Source organism: Pithys albifrons, chromosome 9 (assembly GCF_047495875.1).
Source record: "Pithys albifrons albifrons isolate INPA30051 chromosome 9, PitAlb_v1, whole genome shotgun sequence".
Classification (NCBI taxonomy): Eukaryota; Metazoa; Chordata; class Aves; order Passeriformes; family Thamnophilidae; genus Pithys; species Pithys albifrons.
In genome coordinates, this window is record NC_092466.1 from 9,306,351 (window position 1) to 9,331,823 (window position 25,473).

At 36.6% G+C, this 25,473-nt stretch overlaps 1 protein-coding gene across 2 annotated transcripts in view; it reads left to right on the top strand.

Annotated features, from left to right (window-relative positions):
- Window positions 1-25,473, top strand: part of NRAP (nebulin related anchoring protein) — a 50,389-nt gene continuing 24,916 nt past the window's right edge. For both annotated transcript variants that reach the window (XM_071563598.1, XM_071563599.1), the window contains exons 1-20: window positions 1-72; window positions 332-426; window positions 1,162-1,249; window positions 3,427-3,531; window positions 3,930-4,034; window positions 4,723-4,830; window positions 5,643-5,747; window positions 6,310-6,417; window positions 7,946-8,050; window positions 10,703-10,807; window positions 12,694-12,810; window positions 14,569-14,673; window positions 15,608-15,715; window positions 16,412-16,516; window positions 19,259-19,357; window positions 19,841-19,945; window positions 21,383-21,490; window positions 22,292-22,393; window positions 22,918-23,115; window positions 23,345-23,449. In XM_071563598.1, coding sequence (XP_071419699.1) covers window positions 1-72; window positions 332-426; window positions 1,162-1,249; window positions 3,427-3,531; window positions 3,930-4,034; window positions 4,723-4,830; window positions 5,643-5,747; window positions 6,310-6,417; window positions 7,946-8,050; window positions 10,703-10,807; window positions 12,694-12,810; window positions 14,569-14,673; window positions 15,608-15,715; window positions 16,412-16,516; window positions 19,259-19,357; window positions 19,841-19,945; window positions 21,383-21,490; window positions 22,292-22,393; window positions 22,918-23,115; window positions 23,345-23,449 — 2,148 coding nt within the window. The remainder of the gene's footprint in view (window positions 73-331; window positions 427-1,161; window positions 1,250-3,426; window positions 3,532-3,929; window positions 4,035-4,722; window positions 4,831-5,642; window positions 5,748-6,309; window positions 6,418-7,945; window positions 8,051-10,702; window positions 10,808-12,693; window positions 12,811-14,568; window positions 14,674-15,607; window positions 15,716-16,411; window positions 16,517-19,258; window positions 19,358-19,840; window positions 19,946-21,382; window positions 21,491-22,291; window positions 22,394-22,917; window positions 23,116-23,344; window positions 23,450-25,473) is intronic.

Consider the following 25,473-nt stretch of genomic DNA (forward strand, 5'->3'; position numbering starts at 1 on the left):
ATGAATGTGCAGCCGTGTGCTAGATGTGGCTATGGGGTTTACCCTGCTGAGAAGATTAACTGCATAGATCAGGTCAGTTCTCTTTCTTTATCATTTTGGACTATAATAAATGTAAAGATTGGGGCTTTAAACACAGTGTAAATCTCTCGGTTCCAAAAGTTCTTTACTCATACCTGGGTTCAGAACTGAAATAATAATACGTATATATTTGAAAAAAATTCTTCAGATTCATTAAATGAATGGTAAGAATCAAAACTGAGATTTAAAACTTAGCAGAATAATAATGAAATACAAATCATGTTATTTGGTTTCTGTTTTGTGGTATTTCCAGACATGGCATAAAGCCTGTTTTCACTGCGAAGTATGCAAGATGATGTTAACAGTAAACAACTTTGTTAGCCATGAGAAAAAGCCTTACTGTCAAGTGTAAGTGTGTTTCCTTTTCTTTTTATTTTCTTTTTTTTTTAAGTACAAAGTTTTAATTAATGTAATTTATTTAATTTATTAAAATACTACATTTCATGTAAGAGAACATCGCAATTTGGACTCAGCCTGGTCCTATGTGTGATGTGAAATTAGGTATTGTTAGTGCCTTGGTGGATATATTTGCGTTTTCGTGAATCATAAATGATGGGAAACACTTGTTACTGTACATAAAGCTTCCTCATTTGTCCAGTGTTAAAAGATGCCAAATTAAGTTCCATTTAATTATTGTGGGAAGAAAATAAATCAAACCATAAAATTCAGTGATTTCCAAATCAGTGGTTAAGAGTTAACAAGGTTGAGCTAATCATAAAGAAAATGTATAAAATGCAGATTTTTGAGTTGGTTTGTTCTAGGAAGTTTTTATTTTATAATGATCAATTCCTGTCAAATTTGTCAGCAGAAAAAGGAGAGATGACAGTTGTTTTTTATTCTATTATTCTCTTTTGTTATTAGAAACACAGCATTGATATGACGATCATTAAAATTAATTTTGCTCTAGGCACCTACTCCATGCAATAATAACTTGAATGTAATCTGAGATCTCTGTGTAAGTGGGGGAAAAGTAATGTATAGAGGGGTGGAGGCTGGTATTGTGTTTTTGAGTGCTCAAAGGGAACCTTTCTTGTGGGCTGCCTGGTACATTCCTCATATCCTTTTACACTTTCCATTTTTTAGGCATAACCCAAAAAACAATGCGTTCACAAGTGTATTTGACACACCAATAAATATGAATGCAAAAAAACTGTCGGAAATTGTAAGTGAGGTAAGAACCTTGAGGGTCAAATGTGTTAGTCTTTGTTCTACATTGTGATAATGTGTCTTGCTTTATAAATACAGATATTTGATTTTTACTTACCCCTCTGTGTTCTTTTTGAACAGTAAGATCCCAGCTGGGTTTGAATCATAATTTTTTAAAATGTGATTACTCATGAGAAAAGAAAGGTTAGAGTTGAATGTCCTTCTCCCTTCAGAAGGAAATATGGAGAGGAGCTTCTCGCCTCCCATATCTGAGAATCTCTATTGCACAAACTGCCCAGAACTGTGTAAACTTTGTGACTAGTGGGGGCTACACAGCCTTTGGAAACAAGAACTACCTACTTGCTTTGTGATCTCTTCAGAAACGGATACAAAACAACAAATAAATTATATTTAGATGGGACATAGGCCAAAATTCTCACAAATGCTTTGGGAAGGATTTCTGTCAAACCTGAGGAGGGAAACAAGAAGTCCAGGGATCTTTTTTCTGGAGGTGCTTGGCTGGATGAAACGCTTCCCGCGCCCTCTCAGCCACATCCATCCCATCCGTCTTCCTGGGCTGCTGTGCCCCGTCCGACCGCCAGGGGCGCTCAGGGCCCACCCGAACCCCATTCCTGCATCTCCCAAATTGTTTCCCTCCAGGCGCGGCAGCTTCAAACAGGCATTTCTAAGAATTAAATGAAATTAAAAATTCAGGAACGGCCAATAGCAGATAGATATCTCAATTTCCTGTGTAATGGTATTTTCTTGAATGCCACATCTTTTTATATTCTCAAATGGTATTGTTCATTTTGTGAATGTATTTACCAGGCAAAGCAATGTGTTTTGGTGTGATTAGCCATCATTCAATTGCATTTCTTAGATTACAGCATGCTAAATTCATTCTGATGTCCTGTGTTAGCTGTAAAAACTTTATGCACGTTAATAGCCTTCATCAGATGCTGTATCTTTTGTCATTTTTACAGCAATTCTTAAGCATCAGTTTTTGCAGTATCATGGGCCATAACTCTTCCAGCAGTGACTATCACACTTTAAACTGTGTGTGACGGATCTGGTCAGGAATGAGACTGGGATTACTGCAGGTTCTATTTCTGGTTTTAGGCAGTGATATGAGCCTGATACTTCTAGTGCATGTGAATATACCAGGCAGAAAAATTATAGCTCAAAGATCACTTTCCCTTGTTCTATACACCTAAAGCAACTTCTGTCCTTTTCAATCACATGAGGTTCTGTTCCAGAAAGAAAATCGCTAAGAGTAAAAAAATACGCTGATTCTGCAGTGCCTACTTATAGGCAGTGCTGTAGAAATTCTGTGAGCAGGAAAACTTTTTCACACTAATGCATAAAATAATGATAACTTGGGAAAAGGTTTCATTAGCTACTGGAGTTTGTTGGTTTTTTATATGTAAGGTTATTTCTGCTGCAGAACGTTTCTTCAATCTTAACACGATGTTCTCACTTAAGTCTTATGTTGAGATGTCAACTCGAATGCAGAGATAAAAATTTTACTCACTCCCTCAACACAGAATTTCTGTGTGAGCAGATGAATCATTTAGCTCTCTGTACCTCTGTGCTTTATTTATAAGTGGGAATAATTGTACATATGCTCTATAATATTTCTGTCCAGTCAGTTTAATTTTGTACTCTTTGGGTTTTCACATCTGAAGAGTGAGTTCTAATACAGAGCTGTGATTTTAGTTGGATTTCTATATGCTATCATGATAAAAGTGGCAGTAGGAAAATAATGCCCCAGGACTAAATACAGCAGTCATTTACATATACACAGTTAGGATACTTTGAAAACACTGTGTAGGGAAATAGGAGAGTGGAATATTGCTTACCTGGTAATAGTTCTTTCATCTAATGCTACATTGGCGTGTCCTCCTTAAAATCTCTTCTTGGATTATTCTCATAGATTATTTCCCCCAGAAGTATTATCTAAATATCAAATTATCCTTTCAGAATGTCATACCAGATTTCAGGTACAATACACTGCTCATTCACAGAAGCTTTCCAATATTAGCAGGAATCTTAGGTAGAAGCTGGGTGTGGACTAGAAAGCAGAGTTTTGCCCTTGGGGCTAAACGCAATCTTCACCTTGTTTGTCTCTCTTGTTCTCTGAAGGGGATGACTCTTCATATGTACTGAGAAACTACTAATACAAGGCTTTTTTTTTTTTTTCAGATAAAGTACCGAGAAGAGGGTGAACAAATCAAATCAGTCTTTCAATGGGATGTAAGGTCCAGAGAAATTGAAGGTGTCTATAAAGCACAGCAACTGGCTACCCAGGTAAGAAATATCCCTCAAGTCTCCAAGCCACTAGTCTGCAGGAGATCAAGGATTGGCAGTCCTCATTATTAGGGGCTTAGTCACACCATTTCAGTGCTAAAAAACCCCATTGCTTCTCATTTGGCTAAACTTTTCAAGACAACATGGCTCGATTATAGTTTAGGATGCAAGAATCAGAAGGGGAGGAAGGAAGAGGGTATCAATACAGGTAACTGTTTTAACTGCTGCATGTACAGCCACACTCTGTGTGCCTTCTCTCTACTGGCGCTGGGGCTTCACAGCAAGTGATCTTTGCTTCCACACCATTGTCTGTGTTTCCTTTTTTTTTCAGTCAGATGAGCTGTGTGAGTATTAAAACAAGGGTGAAGATTGGCAGTTATATAATTTTGTTTTTGTAGAATGCTTACTATGCTGCCTATGAGGGAGGAAAATCGTGGTACTCAGGAACCATCCCAGATCCTGAGATGGTGAAGATAACACAGGCACAGAAGACTCTGAGTGATGTAAGTGGACTGATATTTGGAATAGCTTTGTTTTCGTGGTCTATCATATCCCGAAGACTTAAAAAATGCATCAAAGTCAACCGTTGGTAAGATTCACCACCAGCCTTTGCATGAGATATATCTGGAGTGTCTACACTCTAATCTTAGGTAAGATGTTACCATAGGAGAGACTGACGCATTTACTTTTGTCAATGATACTGAACCATGGAAGTGATTAAAGCCACATAACAGTTCTATTGCCCATCCTAGGTATCATACATTTATATATTTATGTAATTGAGAAGCATTTGAACTACGGACCAAACTGAGGTGACCTGATCCAGCAAGCAGTGCTGTTTCTCTCAGTAAAGCAGAATTCATGATGGAAAAAAGTCTTGTTTTTCATAGACTAGACCTTTCATGACTGATGAAAATCACTTCTGAATTATGACTGATTGTCTATGTCCATGCAATGGGTTACTGCCCCAGTCAACACAGCCAATTAACAGTGGATAACTGATATGAATGGGAAATATTTTCTGTTGTATGTAGGAAATAGTTTTACCTAAAAAACTTAAAAAGGTAAATTCTTTAATTTGATTAGTTTTAAATAAAGCAATATACACCTTTAGGAAGCAGGCATTAAAAGAGGAATCACATTAAAGTATGGTGGGTTTTTCTGTAAAAGCAAAACAATTTCATTTTCTAGTTTCAGTATACAGAAGAATATGAGCCACGGAGAGGCAAAGGCAGCTTTCCTGCTATGATCACTCCAGGTTATCAGGTTGCTAAGAGAGCCACCCAACTAAGCAGCGATGTAAGTCACAGGGTTTTTAAATTATATTTTAGACTTCTGAAGCTGGACATTCCTGAGTTCAGGCCATTCACTTCAGACATTAGGTTCTATGATGAATATTTGTTGTCCTGTTAATTCTACAAAGTGAGAAAATTTTGACATAATGCAGAAAACAGGCATGAAAAATTACTGGGCCTGGGAAGACAATCATGTAGATATTTCCTAAAAAATGAGGCAACTTTTGGTGTAATTTTTCACAACCTGAAAAATATTGTGACTCACTCTAAAATGTTAATTTAATTAACTTTTTTACATGATGGCTTTATGAATCTAATTATTTACATTAGAATTTTTTCCTCTTTATTATTTGAAATTAAATAGTGGTAATATTGAAATGATGTAATATACAAGCCACTTAAATGCATGCACAGAAAATTGCTGATTCATAAAAGTAACAATTTAACTGAAAAAGATCAAGTAAAAGTAAATCCTGCAGAAATGATCTTAAAGTATTGCATCGTTTCCTGCAAACAGTGTCTGCATTGTCATTGCAGTATGATCTTGGGACATTAGTGATTATTCTCATGATATTTTAATCAAATGTGTGGTTCACACTGATCTAGTATACTTTGAAAATTTGATTATCTGGGTCCGTTTCTGTCTGTTTCTAGTATTCACTGTTAGGAAATTGGGACTAATTATACTGATAGCTTGACTGTACAATGGAGAGTGCCATGGGTGCTGTTGCTTATTTTCTCTTGAAGCTTGCTGATAGGAAATAGATTTTTACTGCTTATTGTTTTTAACATGGATTTATGTATTTTCCTCTTCAGATAGAATATAAGCGTGGACACGAAGAGAGAGTTTCAAAGTTCACATCTGTTGTAGACACTCCAGATATACTCCATGCAAGGGCTGGATCACAGCTTTCAAGTGATGTAAGTGAAACAAAATACATTGGCCTCTTTCTGACTCTTCAAGTGGTTCTTAGGATATTTAGAAATCACTTAAAAATATGAACATGAAGAAAAGTAAAAAATTAATATTTTAAAGGCAAGGTCATTTTACCATTAAGTGTTTAATACTTCCAGCTACAAAGACCATATTCAGTTCTAGGCCATTTTAGGGACTAGGTGGCAGCCAGCACTGAAGGCACAGAGCTAGGCTGTTCTTTTCCCAACAACTGGGTGCCATGCAAAGTAAAGAAAGAAGATGCCTGAATCTCATATAAATAGAGCAGGCATCTTGCAGACACCTTCAGTATTTTCTTTAAACAACTGTCATTCATCTTGTACCCTGAATGAGACAAAGGGGTCATGCAGAATATACGTGATCGTGTAGTTAAAAGACTACATTGCAAAGATTCAGACTTCATGGTTCATCCCCTTTTGGCAGATGACAGCCATTGAATGCCTGACTTGGCAACTCTGAGAATTGATTATGTGTGTAATCAAGATACATTTGATCTAATTGCCCCTGAACTGTCTTGAATTTTTGCAGTTGAAATATACAGAAGACTTTGAAGAACGGAAAGGGAAAGGCAGCTTTCCTGCTATGATCACTCCAGCTTATCAAATAGCCAAGAGAGCAAACGAACTAGCCAGTGATGTAAGTGTCAAAAGCAAAGGCTCTTTTGGGGAATAAAATCATAAATTGTCACACGAATTTTGGATTAAAGCATTAAATCCATGAGCATTACTGCTAGCACTTATGCTAGCAGTGTGCTTCATACACAGATTTTCCAGTGATTGTCTCTTCTTGCAGAGACAAAGTTGAGGTTTATGCACAAAGAAAATGAAGCATTTGTGAATCAACACTCTGGATTTTTGTGGGCAAAAACACCCCCTTTACCCAGCCAGTCTCATGTTGCATGCAACTGAAAAGAACAACAATAAGGAGTCAGCTGGAGCTCTTTGATTTTGTTCTGCCCAACTCAGTATGAGTTAGAAGGTCTGAAGTTCAGCTCTTTTGCACAGCCACAATATTTCTGGGTGACCTCGTATGAGAGGAGGGCTGTGTTTGCAGAGCTCTGCTTTGCCAGGGCTCTCTATACTCTGAGTGGATCCTTACTTTTCATTCTCCTATTCCTGCTTTTGTGCTGTTGCAGGATGAGGCTTGAAGATGAACTCAAGAATACCACCTTCACACAAGCACATGACATAAGTACACACACACACAAACATGTGATGTAGCTATAGATTTATAAAATACAGCTTTCTACTCCACTCAATTTAATCTCCTTATGGTTGCATACTGATTTTCTAAAAAACTCTTTGGTATGCTGATCTCTAATGGCTTTCTTTTTCTTTCCAATCATAACAAAACCACAACACTCCTGTACTCTCTAAACAGCATTGTAAAAGGACATCAGTATTGCTTCAAAATGTACAGTTAATTGTGTTTTGTTACTGGAAACTGAAAGAGAGACTCTTTTTGTTGGAGAAGATAACATATTGTGCTAACTCAGTGGAAGTGAATTTAAAATATTATTAAAAGTCATTGAGGAAAACAAGAGGAGATCTGTAATTTTGAAGGCAAAAGCAACTGTCGAAAAAAATTAAATGTTTTTGGTTGCCTTTGATCTGTGGAAAACCCTTCATTTTTGTCAGCACACACAAATGGTGATTAAAGGGCAGCATCAGGTTACAGGCATTATTTTGACTTCAGGAAAGGTAGTGCAAATCTTGCTCTAAACTTAAAGGTTGGTGGCCTAAAATTCACTTGATCACTGGGAAGATCAGCATCTTTCAGAAACAAAACCATTTATTGATGGTGTTCAAGTGACCCTGTGCTAAAAAAGTGCTCTGTGGTAACCATGAATGTACATTACAATCAATTCTATCTTTTCAAACTTCTGGAGCATCAGGGATTAACCACTGACAAGTAGGTGGTGTTGAATACATTGAAATAATGGTCTGGGTGGAAATGGCAAATCCCATGTTCCTACTGCATTATTAAAAAGGGCACCACTAGTTTTGTTTTTATATCTTCAAGTGGCATATTTGACTTGTGTAGATGGGTGACAATGGGAATTTTGACAATCCTTTATTGACAATATGTGCATGTCATTTATTATGCAGCATCTGTGTTCCAGACTAAACTCATCCAGACTATTTGTTTCCTTTTTTCCTGTTAGGTAAAGTATCATCAAAGATATGAAAAAGAGATCAAGGGAAAAGCCAGTCATACAGCTGGAACAGATGTTACTTCTGCAAGAGAAAATATAGATCAATATGGCCAGGTATGCAACATCCAAAAGATAACCAAGCTGGTCTGGATCGTTTCTATAGCTGATTGCTCAAGACTTTAGAAGCTGCAGGGAGACCTATTTTAACTTTGGTTCCTCTAAGAGAAAATGAGGTCTCAAAGGAAAGCGTGGGATGCAACAGCACCATGCTCCTCATGTGTAATATATTTGGCATTGGCACTCAAAAATGAAACCACAAGGTGCATGCACTGCTACTTCATGACCCTTGTGGTAGAGTCATTCCAAAAGGTGAGCTTTACCTTGGCAAATTTTGTCTGGGTGCATGTATGCACTATACATTTCTACTGTGGTGTTGTAACATCACACTGAAATGGGTTTACTTGGGGAAATATTCCCATTCTATGAGTAAGAAAATGTGAATTGGGTCATGAGAAAAGTGAAAGGGTCATGAAATGGTAGAAAATTAGTAGATAGCTGAGTGTCTTTTCCCTGCCAGCAGTTTTACAAATCTTAAGGGCTTTGCAGCTCTAAATATGTGTGAGTGACACTGAACTTCTTATATTTCAGCTCTTCTGAAAAAAGGATATTTTGAGCCTGACAAGCTGTAGTTTTGTATTTGTGGAACCAAATAAGCTTTGGTTCTGTTTTGGTCTGAGGCATTTGATTTGCTTTTGTTCCATTTTTAAGGGAATACAATTGGTTTTGCAGTCTCCCAAAATGCTTGCAAAGTTCTATTCCAATTAAGTTAGTGAAATAGCACAGCTAAATACAACTTAATGCAGTAAAGGGAATTGGAAAGGAATTAAATAGTGTTCTTGTATAAAGAAAACTATACAGTTATCTTAGTTTCTTTTGTTCTAGCTCCTCAGTAGGTCCATATACTTTGGAGAATACAGGGACTGTATTATCCTAAAACATTTGGAATTTTACATTTCTTGCCATCTGTCCAAATCTGCATCTAGTAGTCTGTGAAAAGAAAACCATCCTTAAGAATCTGAGTTTAGAATTGTAGCAATAAAGCCTTCAATTAGTTTCTGTCTTTTGAACTACTACAAGTTTTAATAAGAATAAACAAATAAAGTTAATTTGAGAAGGCACTAATTACATTTTCAAGCATTAGCATGCTTCTGTCTTTAGAATTAATTTAAGTTTTTTTTCTTTGAAAATGTCTTTGAAACTTCAGTCACAGACTTCAAATTCAATTTGAGTTTTAATCTTCATAGATTGGATACTGATATTATTAGTGAAATAACACAGAGTCACTGAAATTAATGAATCTTTCTGCGTAAATCCTGACCTATGATGGGCAAAGGGATTAGATTTCTAACTGTTGAGATCATGAGTGTGTGTCATACAGATAGAGATGTATATATAACATGAGACAATCCAAGGAACTTTACTGTAAAATTCCTGTGTGCTGAACACCTGTTTTGTGTGTGTTTAAAAATCTTAGAAGTGGCTAAAATAATTTTCTGGAACATTGCAAGTAGTGTTTGGTGATATGAACAATGTTAGAAATTATATAAAAATTTATTTGAGAAAGTAAGAAGAAGACAGGTTAGTCTGAAGAATTCAAATTCATAAATGGTATTTTGAAAAACTAACTCAGCTGATTAGTCAAAGATATTTTGTACTTTCTGTGCCTGTTCACAGAATAATTTAGATGTGATAGTTATTTATTACTTATATTGTTCACAAACTTATGGTATGACCTATCTTACCATGTGACATTGATGGTGCACAGAATGACCTGCAATGGATTGTTTTGCACTGAGAACTCACAAAACAGATATCCCAAATATTTATAGTCCTTCCTATCTGTGCTCTCCAGGACATTCTTGACAGGCTACACATTCTATTTTCACTTAAATTTCCTCTTTACTATAAGAATTTACAAAATATTGCAGAGATGGCACTGTATCTTGTTTGTATATTTACTGTATTTAGCCCATAGATCTTGCCATAGAAAGCTTTGAGATGGCCATTGGGCACTACTATTTTGAAAAAACCTCCAAAATTTTCTTACTAAATTATCAAAAGGGTTTTCAAACTGTCAAACATTTACACAAAAACTTATCTATAGATAGATTTAAGAGTATTAATTCCACAATGATTAGTTATTTTATTTTCTAAGGACTTTGCCATTTTAATATCTAGGTATTTCTGCTCCATTAATTAATCCCTCCTCAAAACATATCACTGCATTAGAGAAGTGTTATTTTGGGTCAGTTATGATGTGAAAAATGGCCACGTAAAGATCAAGAAACTTCTGTAAAACTCCAGAGGAAGGCTGACCCTACATCAATCTTTTTGAGTTTAAGCACATCTTCTGGCTGCCCCAAACAATTAGATGTTTTTATAATATTGCAGGCAAACTTATATTGACACAGAGAGGCAAATAGATATAATGTCTGTAAGAAATGAGGTGAGATTAGAAGGATGTCATTGTATACTTGAATGCCTGTCTTGACCACAGCTAATAGCTACTTAACTTTCTCTTGCATGCAGCACAGCTAATTTTACAAGTGTACCCAATTTAAAAGATCATTTTATTCTTACATTTGATAATTTTATTATGCTTTTCATTAAAAAAATTGAAGCAATGAACCTTCCTACTAACAAGGACTACAGGGCTTTGTAGAATCTGCTCATGTATGATGAGTAAACAGTATGAATTTTCTTCAGGGATATATGGATGAATTTGAAGAACGCAGAGGGAAAGGAAGCTTTCCTGCTATGATCACTCCAGCTTATCAAAATGCCAAGAAAGCAAATGAATTGGCAAGTGATGTAAGTATGAAACCTGAATCAATACAATTCATAAACAATTAAAAACAGCAGTTTGTCAGAGCAGTGCCTGGGAGGAGAATGCTAAAATTACACTTGAGAAGTAAACAAAAATGACATTTTCCTGCATTGCTGGGAACTGGATGGCTCAGGGGATTAATAATACCCATTAATAGAAGGGGGCACAGCTCCAAGTTGCATGAGAGAGGAGATGGATGTAGCAACTAATGGGGATGCCTACTGTTAGGTTAACCCTCCTGGCAAATCTTCACCTGTATTATTAATGAAACCTTCAACTGCCTTAATCATCCTGTGGACTACTGTGGTATTCCCAGTAGTGAATAAATAGAAGATGAATGAACTGTACTGGTTTTGATATTTTGATGTATCATGCCTCTAGCAGAAAGCAAGTCATATGGAGGAAAAGAAACCATAGAGTATGACATTGTCACTTCACAAAAGTGAGCTTATTTCTAGACTGGGGATTTTTACTTTTGGGTGGTAAACTAGAGACTCGGTGAAAAGGTGGCAGTGTGTGATTCTTGCACACAGCCCATCCATTAAAGAGCCTCAGTCCTGGCTTAGGAGACTGTTTCTGGCAGTGACAAACAATGGGTCAGTCTGTAGGTCACTAGCCTGTGACTGCTCTGAAGGTTCCTGTGAGTGACAACCTTTGTAGTGTGGACACCTGTCCCCCACGGGGCTGTCTGAGCTGATGAGCTCAGTCTGTTTTCTGGGGAGCTAACAGATGGTTGAGTCTTTCAGCTTGTATTAGCCTGGACTAGACATGAGCAGTAAACTAGAGTGGAAGGATCAGTCATGTTCTGTTACCCTAGCTTATGACTAGGAGAATATAAAAAACCTCAAGTCTTCTATGACCAGTTCCTATTTTGAAGACAAACTCAGTGCTCCCTTGTTTAAAAATGAAATTTTTAACCTTTGGAGATAAAGATGGTAGCTTCATAGGTTTCCAAAATGCTAATAGTCAGTAGTTTCCTTATTAATTCATAATACCTGGAGTGTGGTGGAGGATTGATTCACAGCACTAACATTTGCACACTAGAATTCTTATCAAGCTGCCTTATATCTTTAAAACCTGAGAAACTGTGTGCAAGCTTGGAAAATAAAAACCCCAAACATCTTGCATTTCAGCACACATAAAACAATTTTTCATTTTTTACATTATGAATCCAGTTTTAGAAGCAGTAACATAAGATGTAGAGCATAAACTTCTCCTCATATGCAAGAAATATTGAAATATATTCCCAACAGGGGTTTTGCTGACAAAAGACCAATATAAGTGCTACCTCTTTTCACCCATCCGAGCCCAATTTAAGTCAATAATCTGATGTATAAATTAAATTAACAAGTCCCTTATTTCAATCTTGATTTGGTAGAGAAATACAAATACCCTAAAAACACTGAAAGGGCAAGGAGATGCAGCTTTTTAAAAAAACTGGTTTCTACAAAAGGAAAAATTTGCAGGGCGTTTGATGAACATCTGTAATTCTCTGACTAGAAGTCTAAAATTGAAATACTGAGAATTAGCTTAAGTAATAGAAAAACAGCCAGGCTCCAAGTAGTCATTAGCCAAGAATCTGCTAGTTATCTGTTCAAACTATGAGCAACAACCAGTACTGTTCAAGCTACATAAAAAGAGGATTAAAAAATGCCCTCTAGTAAAGTATCTTGACAGGGATTAGTAAGACTGCAGGGTTATATTTGGCTTCTTTCAGGAGGTAAGTACTTGCAGTGGTTCAGCTTAGTAAATTCCATTTACTTATCAAAGCAAGAATAAGAAAAATCTTATCCTGACTCATGAAGCCAATCTAAATAGTAATAATGAAACGATAGGCATCTGTTTTACAATTTTCCTTACTTCTTTTCAGATAAAATACAAGAAAGATCTTTCCAAGATGAAAGGTGCTGCTCACTTTCACTCCCTAACGGCTGAAGAAAACTTAGCCCTTAAACAAGCCCAAAGTGTTAACAAGCTTGTCAGTGAGGTAAGGGGTTGAATTGATTTGTTAACAAGTTTGAGGACAGCTCACACAAACATTTGTGTCTGATGAGTAGTGACTACAAATATAACAAGCTGTTGTTCTTACTGCACTGTGTGAAACAAAAATCATCTGTGTGTAGCACAGAAACCAGAGAGAAAAGTTCAAGGAAAGATTTTCAGGTGCTGTTTTCTGGTCCTTCCAATGATCTGTATGAAAGTGTGGGAAATGAGCCCCACAAGAGTAATTCTGATTCTGGCCACATGAAGAATAGAAATCTCAAAAAAAAAAAAAAAACCAACCAAAAAACCCCCAGACAAACAAAACAACCCAAATGTGCTCTTAATATGCTATTAAAATATAATCACAAATGCTTTAGGATGACTTGAGTGTGTACCTTAGAGTGTTTCAAAGAAGGTTTTTCTAATAATTAAAAAATAACAGGAACAAAGCAAAAATTTATACCATTCTGTTAATGCAGATTTCTGTTTTCTTCCATCATGTTAAAGAACATGAGTTACTGATAATTGATTCTTTCTCTGCTTGGCAAGGGATGATTGCTAGAGAATTCTCAGCAGATTCACAATTATTAATTTATTTATAGTGTCATATCAGCGATAAAGCTATTAATAAATGTGAGTTTCTAGAACTTCCCCATGGCAGTTTGAAAACTTATACTCTTGAGATGTGAAAGTATAAAACCTTCAATAATGAAAAACCCCTGGAAGTAGGACTGGAAGGGGCCTCGTGGGCCAATGATTCCTGGTTCCTGCTGTTTTGACATGGTATCATATAATCCTCCTCTTCTAATTTCTCGCCTCCATTTATTCCTGTCCACTTTATTACTATTGTGTTTTGTGCTAACATTGCCCGTTAGTTTAAAAAGTTCTCCCTGCACAACTACCTTTTTGAGATGTTTACATATATCTTATTTTCTTCTCTCTGCCTTTGATTTCCTGAGACTAAGGAAGTTAAATTCTTGTCATCTCTCACAGTCTGTCAGTGCAGCTGTTAACAAGATGAGTACATGTTCCTCAAACAGGAATGGTTATAAAAGTACATAAGTTTTTTATGAGGTCTTGCTGGAACCTGGTACATAGCACATTTAATTCCCAGTGCCTGCTCAAATGTCTCCACATGGCTGTGTTTCTTTGCCATCTCAACTTCTTTCTGTGGTCATACTACACATGAACAGTTTTATCTTTTTATGCTTTTCAGGTGGTGAGCTCTTAGAGCTGAAATTGTTATAATTACTCCCTATATGTATTAAATTCTACATTGCTGAATTTAGTCTCATTTCTATTAACCCGCTTAATATCATCCCCAACATTCCTACTTAAGAGCAAAAGTACTTGATGAAAATATCAAACCTGTTCTGTATTTAAACTTCCTCTGAAGGATTCTGCTGGTAAACTTCCCCCCATTCAATCCTTCCTGCTTTGCCTGTTTTCATTTGCTCCACACTCACCTTAAAATTTGTTTGTATATCATTGTTTTTTGTTAATAATTTTCCTCATGTCACTGTCTCATACACTTTGCAGAGGGCCAAATGGATAGAATTGTTTGCACTTCTTTTGCTTATAAAATGAGAACTCAGTATATGAAATTTCTCCTCATATTAATTTTTGACATATGTCATCTGACAAAAACCGTGTATCGAAGCCTCTGAACAGCAGGTCTGACTAATAAAGAGTGTGTGAAGTAACTTGCTAGAGCAGATTAAGGTTTTACCATATCTTCCCCTTGTAAATTTTTGTCACTCAGGTGGAGTACAAGAAGGATCTTGAAAACAACAAAGGCTACAGCATGAACTACTGTGATACTCCACAATTCAAGAACGTGAGCAAGGTCTCAAAATTCACCAGTGATGTAAGTTTTCAGCATCTCGTGTGTGTCTTGCTTAACCTGGCAGCTGCTGGAATCACAAGTCATCTGTGTGTGTGTGTGTGTGTGTGTGTTTCAGAGAAATCTGCACTGGAAACGTGATTATAAGTGTTTTTAACCCATGGCCTAGTCTGTCCTGATGAATAACTGGGGCTCAATTTATACAGGATTATGAAAAGAACTATTATATGGAATAGAGATCACTTGCAGTGGACTGCTAATCTAGAGAAGTAGCCATCACTTGTTACTGTAATCTGTCATAATTATTATTTATTTCATTGCATATGTCCATTTCCTGACTGGAAAGTTTGGCAGAAGGTACTTCACCAGAGTTTATGCCAGAGAGGAACATAATTACTGTGTGAACGTAATCAGTGTTAATAATTTTACCACTTGTATCTCATGATCCTGAAATTATTTTGTTTCATACTCCCTCCTACCATTCTCTGAAATCTCAGAGAAGTATATTTTTTGCCATGCAGTTGAGATGGTGAAGTGACTAATGTTTCTTGTCAAATTCCCTGCCTTGTGGCTTGGTGAAAGATGCACCAAAACAACCCAGTTTTGTTGATTTGTTAATGTACAGCCATTGTCTCTCTGGCATATTTTTTCCAGAGCAATAGAATGCAGAGGTATCTTCTTTATGTGGCATCCAGGTGATATGAAGAACATGTAAATGACATCTTCTAAAACAGAAAGCTCACAGAGGGATTTAGTTTTTATTTTTTAATGTACCAAGGTTGATTTGGACTACTGAGTTTCTGTATTGGTGTAACACTAGTAAACCAGAGCTGTAATAATTTGTCTCCCTACTGTAAAATATGGAAACTCACATCAAAACTAAAGACATTTTCTCAGTGTGTTTGGGTTTTTGTTTGTTTGTTTTTTTGTTTTGTTTTGTTTTGTTTTTTTAATACAGCTGAAATACAAAGAAACCTACCAGAATGAAATGAAAGGTCATTATGTAGGTGTCGGCATGGACAAGCGAATGCTGCATGCCATGAAAGTTGGCAGCTTGGCAAGCAATGTAAGTCCCTTTTAATCTGTCTTGCTGTTGCCTGCTCGTGTTTTGTTTTTTCCAGAATTAAGCTGATAGAAAACTTTAGGTCATATTTTACTGGGGATCTGAAGAAGAAATATGTTAAGAAGAGGGGAAATTCTGGAAACCCTTTTGTACTGATTTATAGCTCACTGTGTGGAAGAAGTTAAAATAAGAAATTTCAGTGATCTGGCAACATACTGAGATCCTCCAGCTTTCTTTGACATCAGTGGGATGCTGAAGGTTGTTTGCCACCACCCCCAGGGTCAGACCTTTACTGGAAAAAACAGTCTTTAATGAAGATTTCTGGATTCCAGTTTAATTTACTGGGTTAGTCAAGAAGCTATTTCATTACATACCATTCCTTCAAGTACATTATTTACAAATCTGTAAGAAGCTTGAGAACTAAGCAGAAAGATAAAAGAGATGTGTCATAGGTAGAAGTTAAGTTAATGCTCCCACTGTTGGCACTGGATTAATTGAGGAGCTGAAAAAGAATCAATTAGTGGCTAAACTATGCAAATAATTTCATTTTCTTTGTCACTCATGACATTGAACTTACTTTGTTTCCTGCATTTAATATTAATATTATTGTTTCTCCTTTTCTCTTGACTGATTATTATTCAAACAAATGACAGCTGAAAAAAAAAAGAATGATTTTTTTTTGTTCTCCTTGTGTTTCAGATAGCCTATAAATCTGATTACAAACATGACGGTGTTGACTACAATTACCCAGCTACTCTCACTCCTTCATACCAGACAACAAGAAAGTTGGTCCCTTTGAAAGATGTAAATAATTTTATGTTTGGTTTTTGGTTTTGTTTTTTTCCTATGACTTGCACAGCTCATCATCTCTCTGTAGGAGTGATTGTGATAGATTGCATGTTTCAAATGATGATTTAATCATGGGAGCAAACAGCTATTGGTAACAAAGTTAAAGGAAAAAAGTGTGGTGTCAAGAGGTCTCAGAGGAGTAGAAAGTGCTGCCACCTCCTGTCGTTGGCTTCAGTTCAGCACAGAGTGCACAGTGATGTGAAAAGAGTGACTTCTGCCCTGTCTCTGGTCTGTGTGGCAAAACATCTCATCATCCTGGGCAGCTTCAATGGCAGCATCAAGCACTGAAAGGACAGGGAGACTGAAATAGTCTTCTCATCCTCTGTAAATTCCCTAAAGATGTGTGTTCCCATTTGAAGGGGAATGAACCAGTCACATAACTGACCTTAAACCTGCAGTCCATGCAAAAGGGATGCCCTCTGTGCTTGGGGTTGAGTTACTGATGGAACACTGGGAGGAAATTCATGCACTGGTGTGGTTATGTAAGTTCACAGATAAATGGAGGATGGCATACTGTACAGCATAACATATTTTCACCTCTCACAAGCATTAAAAGCTTGATTGATCTCATTTACCATTGGAAACTTAACCTGTACCTTAGTCAGGAGCACAATCCCCAGGCATTACTTATAAAATCAACAGGAAGAGAGCAGCAGCTCTTCAGGGCATTTCTGACTACCTAAGATGTACGTGACCTGTCTTTCCATTGAAATTGCAAGAAACCAGAAGCAATGTGCTTTAGAAAGGTCATTAACATTAAATGAGCTTCATCTGGGCCTAAATACCTCTTCCAAGAAAAAGACAGTAACATGAAGAGGTAGAATTGAGAACCCTGATGTTTTTGAGGAAGTATTTGATATATATCAACTGTAAGATGAACTATTGCCTTTTCAGCAGTAATTTCAGCTTTGTCTTTGTAAGAGCTTAAAAAAGTGAAGTTCAGTGTTTGACTACCCAGTGTGTGAGAGCTTTATTCTTCAAGAGTTCAAAGTGAGCATGAATTCATGTGCAAAATGTACAAAACATTTCAGCACTACCTGTGACTCTACAATTCACACTCAGCATTTGGGTTTGAAACAAGTAAATCAATTTGCCACAAAGACTCAGTTGCACTAGTCATGATCATCATCTAGCACTTGGAAAGAGTCCCGGGACTCACCTGCTCTCTGGTAACCAGCATTATTACTCTGAACTTCTTTAGGAATGTAGCTCTCTCACATACAAAGCAATTGCAAGCAGCAATAAATACACAGTCTCAATTAAAAAGAAATGATCCCTTTCTGTGGATTTAAAATTCTCTCTGAGGAAGAAAATGAACTGTTTTAAGTACCTTGATCACTTTGGACCCGTGAGATAATTCAGGCCTTTCTTCCTTGTTTTTGTCATTCTGGCAGAATGAGCAAGTTTACATGAGGATACCTGAGATAAGAAGGTTCTCATTAAAATAGTTTCAGTAACTCAAAGTCTCTAGAAATGTACTCCACTTTACTGGAAAAAAGTGCTCTTGAGAAACAAGTTTTAAGCAATGTGATTTGGAATGTTTGCAAAGTGGTGATTAACTACAGTGAATATTAATTAAGGTCTACGGAGAATAATAATTGTGTTCTGTAGTAGAGCACAGAGTTCTTTGTAGGCAACAGGTTTGAAAGAAAGCTTTTCTATGATATTTTGGGCTTGAATTTATTTATTTTATAGCTTATTATTGTTGCTACCACGTTAACGTGTTGGGAATTTAGTGGGCTAAAATCCTATTGATGGCTGACATTAAATGACATTTTTTTCTACCATAAATATATATTTTTCTTTTCTTGTCATCCACACAAAACTTTTACCACACATGGAAATACCATGGTTAATTATTACATTAAAACTCAGTAAAGACAAATTATAAGAGAGGTCATTTGCTCTGTGCAGCCTTACACTGGACAGACCTCTTAACAGACAGTTACACTGTTCCTTGTCTGAGAAAGATAAAAATAGACTAAGTGATGGTTAAGAAAATCAGTTTTATAGCAATGATTTGGGAGGCCAGCTGGTACTGGATCTTTTTATGGATATGTGGGTTTGACATGGAGGGGATATAAGGAAGTTCATTTTCAAAGTGGGATGAAAACTGTGACCTTAGACTAGGAAATTTTCAGAGCATTAATTCAGATGTCACCCAAGAGATCCTGAAGTTTTTCCTCAGCTCAATTTATTATGGATTAAGTAATGTTTTGTCCAGAGTACTAGTTGTAGGGGTGAATGTAAGTGCATTAGAGTTCTACCTTAAAGAGAAGAGAGCTACCTGGAGTGTGTGTGGTGGCTTGTGGCCAATAAGAGGCTGTGGTGTATGTGAGGTGAATGGGTTAACAAATAGTGTCATGGTATGTTGAATGTGAAAGGGTATTAAAGGTGTGGATGTTACTGAGTGAGAGCTAGATCTAATAGGAACTTCTAGAACTATCTACTACTTCTACTACTACTAGGGTCTATGAGGAACTGTCTGTTAACTGTCTTGAATAAAGTCTTGTAAGCCTTCTGATCAAGCCTTCTGATGCCTGCTGTGCCTGAGCTCTTCTGACCGTCATTCATGGCTCCCCTGCTCGGGACCAAGGGGCTGCCCCAACAATTAGTTAACAAAACTTTGTCTATTTCCCAGTCTGACCATTACCTTTTTTATTAAATCTTTTTTTTTATTATTTTGTCTTAAATTAGGTAAACTACAGGCAAAGCATAGACAAGCTGAAGTACAGCTCTGTTGCCAGCACTCCACAAATTGCTCAAGCCAAAATAAATGCTCAGCAGCTCAGTGATGTAAGTTCTGTCATCATTAGCAACCATTGTTTATTAGAATTTTAATTTCAGAGCATTTGTAGTTCATCAACAGATTTATAGCAAAACCAAGAATACATATTGAATGAAATCACTTCCAAAAACACAGCAAGCATACCAGTAGATTTAATACTTGTCTCCATTATTAAGATTTGTATTAGTATGCTTTGTTAAAAATTTATCCCCTGTGCATTTCTTAATACATGGGTTTTAATAATATCTTTTGTACATATAGATAATCAGTAGGTCTTCTATTTATAAAATAACTATTCTGCTTCCTAGTACCTGGGTAAAAGTTATAATTGCCTTATTGCCCTCATATTTGCATCAACCATACTTATGAAAGTATCTATAACATATGACATTAATAGCCTGAAATTTAACAACAATCAATCAGTCTAATGGTCATATTTTTAGTGAGTTAAAAATAACTGAGTTTCTTGTTGATCTTTTCAATATATGCAGTTGAACTACCGAGCCCAGTATGAGAAGACAAAAACAAATTACACTCTACCTCAGGATGTACCTCAGTTAGTGAAAGCAAAGGCCAACGCTGAGTTATACAGTGAGGTAAGTCAAACCATGTGGAAATATTTGCATTCATGGTGCTGTTAATAGACAGAGAAGAACAAAAAGATGATGATACTGTTTCTGGAAGCATCTTTATATTAACAACTTGAAATATGGTACCCAGAATAGACAGGGATCCAGTCTCAGGCACAGTGAAACCTCTAGACTTTTTTTTTCCCAAGGTATTTCCAGTTGGTTTGAATTTCTTTAGTAAATCAGTGTTCACTCTACAAAAGTAACTGCTTCTGAGGTGATATTTGTATGAAGAATCAACACTTGCACAGTTATAATAACTCAAAGGCCACTGAAGTCAATGGAAAGAAACAATAACTTCAGAAAACGTGGAGAAATCCACTGTTGCTGCCATTCATAACTCATGATAGTGAATAGTGATTCACAACCCTCCAGACATTACTGGTGTTACTGTTAGTTTTTAACCAGTTTCATAATTTTTCATGTGAGTTGTCATTACTGCAAGTTTTTCATATCTTGTGTTCACCCCCTGAGTTTTATTTGAGCTGCAGGGGTAGAGTGTTGTGGAGCATCACCCTTTGTGGCTAGAATTGTTGGCATACATGCTCATTCTTAAATACTGGTAATATAGAAACATTCAAAAAGCCAACTCCAGAAACAGGGGCTTCCTGGAGACTTTATTAGGTGCATGCATACTATGCATGAAGGCATGCTTGATCCTGCTCTAATGGAATGTCAAGTGGAAATGGAAATGGAAATTTAATAGAATCTTGAAAAAGAGCTTAAAAAACTATTCCTTTAACTTCCATTAACTTTTGGAAGTTAAGCATGTGATTCTCATGCATTTCATCTGCATTTGTGATTTGTGTGGCTCATGAATGTGCTTTTGAAGAAAATCTCCTGGTCATAAGGGCTTCTTCACTGAGCTGTGCTTCATTTTGTGGGGTGGTCTCAGAGCACATGAGCTGGGCTCCTTCTGCATGCAGCCAAACTGTGAGTTCTCCAGCAGCTCACATGAAAAACTGCAGCTGCAAATAGACATTCAATGCATGGGACCTGACCAGTTCTAGTTTGGGGGGTGGGAAAATAAATCCTGAAATGAGTAGTGTGATGTCTGATTCTTAGCAGTATGGATCAGCTCCTACAGATCTACACTACTTGCACAAGGAGTCATAACCAGAGACACCTTTGGAAAACCTTCCCTCTCTAATGTCTGTTTGAAAATGAGAACTATTGGTGCATGTTATGGGATTTAAAGTGCCTGTAAACTCCAAGAATAAAATTCTTGACTCAATCCTGGACAATTATTTAGCTCAAAATGATAATGAACTGTGACTTAAGAAGATTCCAGTTTGTGGACTGAGCATATTTATACTTCTGTTTTGCTCTTAGTCATTTCCCTGTTTGTTTCAAGATCTTGTGTGTTTATGTGTTAGTGACATGTTCCTGTCTTTCCTTTCTCAGATTAAGTACAAAGAAGGCTGGGAGAAGAGTAAGGGCCGGGGCTTTGAAATGAAACTTGATTCTCTGCCTCTACTTGCTGCCAAAGCTTCAAGGGATCTTGCCAGTGATGTATGTTATATTTAGTTACCTAGGAATTATTCTTTATAGAAGTCTCTATAGCACAGAGAAATAAAGCTTAGCTTGCTTTGTCTAAATTTTTAAGTCCTGCATTTGGCTGTCCATTTTTCTCCATGGCTAATAAACAGTTGGAACATTTCTCAGATTCTGCTATGAAATTTCACACTCTGAAAATTATTTTCTTTAAATCACATGGTTATAGAATGAAGCAAAATTTGCACAATAACCCCATAGTAAAATTCAGTGTTTTGAATTGTTTATAGTCTCAAAAATAGTGTAGGATCCACTACAAAGGGAATACATATTTCTTTAGTCTGCTTCTTTAGCATAAACACATGCATAAAAAAAATTTCCAAGCAAAACCTTTCTAAACAACTTAAATCATGATTCTTACCCTGTGGAGAGTCAGAAAAGGGAGAAACTTTTTCTGCATCTGGAAGGTGTTCAGCTGTGATGGGGATTCTGAAATCACACTTCATTAAGAAAATAAAATCTTGAATTCCTTGCTTGGATTTATTTATTATATCTCTTTTAAGAACCAGATAATTTAGTTAATTAGAAGATTTAAAGTTTTTAAGCATATCCACCTCAGAGGACTGAGCCTTAAAGAATGAGGTTAAAGGCCTCATAAATGAGACGAATCTTGCTGTCTGGAATTTCTGAGAAAATCTGGGAAATTTGAAATGACTAAACCCTTCTAAATTTTTACCATCCGAATCACCACTGAAAAACATATTGCTTATCTCTTGGGTAATTGGAAATGTTCTTTGACTTAAACTACTTTTTTCACAGATTAAATATAAAGAAGAATATGAAAAAACAAAAGGGAAAGCAATTGGAACCAAAGATTCAAGACTTTTACACTCTCTGCAGGTGGCCAAGATGAGTAGTGAGGTAAACTATTTCTCTTACTCAAAAGGTCTTTGTCATATTTATGAATCTTGCAGCAACAATATGTGATCTACCACTATTACTGCTTTTACTGTAAGAAATTCTTGGAAGTGTTTAAGAAAATTGTTTTCCTTCCTCTCTCTGTTAATCTGCAATGACTGCACAGCATATTTGTTCTCCTAGGAAATTTTGAGTTATGATGTCCTTATTTTGGGGCAAGAAAATAACATCCCATTAAAACTTCAATATAAAAAACCATACTAAAACCTCAATATTAACATCTCCATATAGAAATTTCAATAAGAAACAAATATTTTTAAAAGCAGGATGTAATATAATAGAGAAAATGTCTCTAGAGTCTGCAAAATTCATTCTGGTATCTGACTGGTCCCTTACAGGACCTGATTTCTACATATGTCTGGGGGTTTTTGCCTAATCTGCATAAGGACCCAGACAAGAGTGATGATTTAAGATATCTCTGCAATATACTGATACAGACAACATATTTTCATTCCTTCTATTTCTAGATTGCCTACAAAAAAGGTTTTGAGGAGAGTAAGGCCCATTTCCATCTGCCTATGGATATGATAAACCTGAGACATGCTAAGAAGGCTCAGGCACTTGCTAGTGACTTAGATTATAGAAAAAGACTCCATGAGTACACAGTGGTTCCAGAAGATATGAAGACCAAATGGGCAAAGAAGGCCTATGATCTCCAGAGTGATGTAAGATGCTGTAAACTCAGCTTAAATGTTACAAGCAGTAAAGGATCTTATAGACTTTTTCCATTTGATGTTAATTCTCATAATTTCATATCGATGCTGTCTGGTTGTGCTATGACTTTTAAAAATGTCTTTGCAATGTCTTTGAAACTGGAAAATGTGCACATGTTATATATAATGCAAGCATTAGACCTGTGGTGCCTGCGCCAATAAATGTAATTTTCCTCTACAGCTTCAATATAGGGCTGATCTGACATGGATGAAAGGAGCTGGGTGTATCACAGAAGGAAGTCTTAATATACAACAAGCCAAAAAGGCAGGAGATTTGGTCAGTGAGGTAAGCACAGTGCTCAGGCTTCTTTCTGTTGTTTGTTCAAAGATTTATGCACACTTATTCCACTACATTATGTGGAATAGGTAAGGAATTCCTAGTAAGGAATGTCTGAGAAATTGAAAAAACTGATGGACATAATTTAGTTATTCTATAGTTTAGGAGATCCTGGGTTAGAGATCAAGATTATGTTTTTTCATTACATGATTATTGTATCAAGTTGGTGAGGTAGAAGTCCCCATAGTTGTGCTTCCACCTCTTTTCATTCACATGCCCATTTTGCAGAACAGCATTGAATTTCCTATGGGACCTGCTACACAAAGTGCACAGAGGTTTTAAGGAGCAGTTTGGAAATATTGGATGTTTGTTAGCCATGATTGAAAATTTCCTTACTCTTTAGCAAGTAAAGACTGTGAAAACCAGCTTCAGCTTTTGCTGGTTTTCATTACATTCTCTTGATTAATTCATGGGTTTGCACTGCCATTAACCTTATGGAAGTACACTTCCTCACCTGCTTGGCTGTGGTTGAATTGTCTCACTAGTGCTAGGAAAAATAGAGTACAGATAGAAGAATAAATTAGGGGAAGTTTGACAAGAAGGATGAAATACCTATTAGTTCTGGAAGAAGAAACAGAAGCCAGTTAGTTACTGGAGATCACACTCTCTGATACCTTGGGTCTCTGACATCCTCTCACTACTCCTGCAAGGGGGAAAAAATACATCTTAGAAACAAAAGAAGAGCAGCTACTCTCAGATCTGGTGCCTTGCTAGGGACAGACTGACATCTGCTGCTGGGGTGTGCAGTAGTAATAATCACTTCCACAAATATTTAATCCATAATGATCTGCCTTTTCATTCCAATGCTATGTAAGGCCAAGATAAGGCTGACAGTCACTTAAACTGGAGACTGGTGGATATTATTTGAGAGATGTCTATTGCCATACAAAGCCTGGCATTTTGTCATTTCTTTGCAGAATGTCACTACGTTGTGTTCCATGTGATGTGACAAAACATGCTGGTTTTAATCTGCCTCCCTCCCTTCCAGGTTCTTAAAATAAAGCGATGAGCACCTCTTTGAAGTGCTGCATGCTTTTTTAACTTCTATTTTGTGTTCCCCTAGCAGACACACAGTGTAAACTGATCTGTTCACCCATCAGTTCAAACAGAAGAATTTCTCTCCTGAAATGCCAGATAATGAAAAAAAAAGCATTTAAACTCTTTCTGGGTGAAATGCCCCACATCATGGTTAGAGTAAGAATTTGGCTAAAGTATACAAGAAATTTTTTCTTGGTCTCCCCTATCATACTGTGATCTTGAAATAAAGTGCTGTATTGCCTTGTTCTATCGCAAAGATAGAAAGATGCGCTTATCTCACTCTCAAATGAGTGATGTAAAAGGCTGAGGCAAAGACGTCAATTCCAAACAAGTCTGATCTAAAGCCTGACAAAGTCAGTGAAGTTTTCTGTTCACTTTTTTATGTTTCAGAAATAAATTAAAATGGAATAAAAGGAAGATCAGTCTTATTTACCAAACTAAAACTGTTAATCCCTATGCACATTTTTCAATGTAAATATATTTTATATAAGTGCTGGTACCAGAGGATGAATAAAGGAGAATGTTTTCTCCCATATCCGAGACTTGAGCCTTGTGGAGGCCTCTCAAAGCAGTTGGTCCCAGAAAAGCTATGCTGAGCTCTGCTTTGAAAAGAACCATGAGATGATGGGGAAGGTTTTGAATACAAGTTACTTTCAGGTCACTGAAATGTCTCGCTCTAATTTAAGTGTTACCTTAATAATTAAAAAAAACCCACCTCAGTAACATATGTTCAGTGATTTGAACCACACATGCATATGCTTGAGAAGTTTCAAGTAAGAAAATGAGATTTCAATACTGACTGTGTGGCTTATGAGCTCTCTTGGCCTAAGTCACAGACAGTTTATGAACCCCATTCATTGTTTGGTGTGCAATGTAGGTCTTGTACGGTATGTAGATAGCACATCTGGCACCAAAGAGTATCTGTGGTTGCAGTA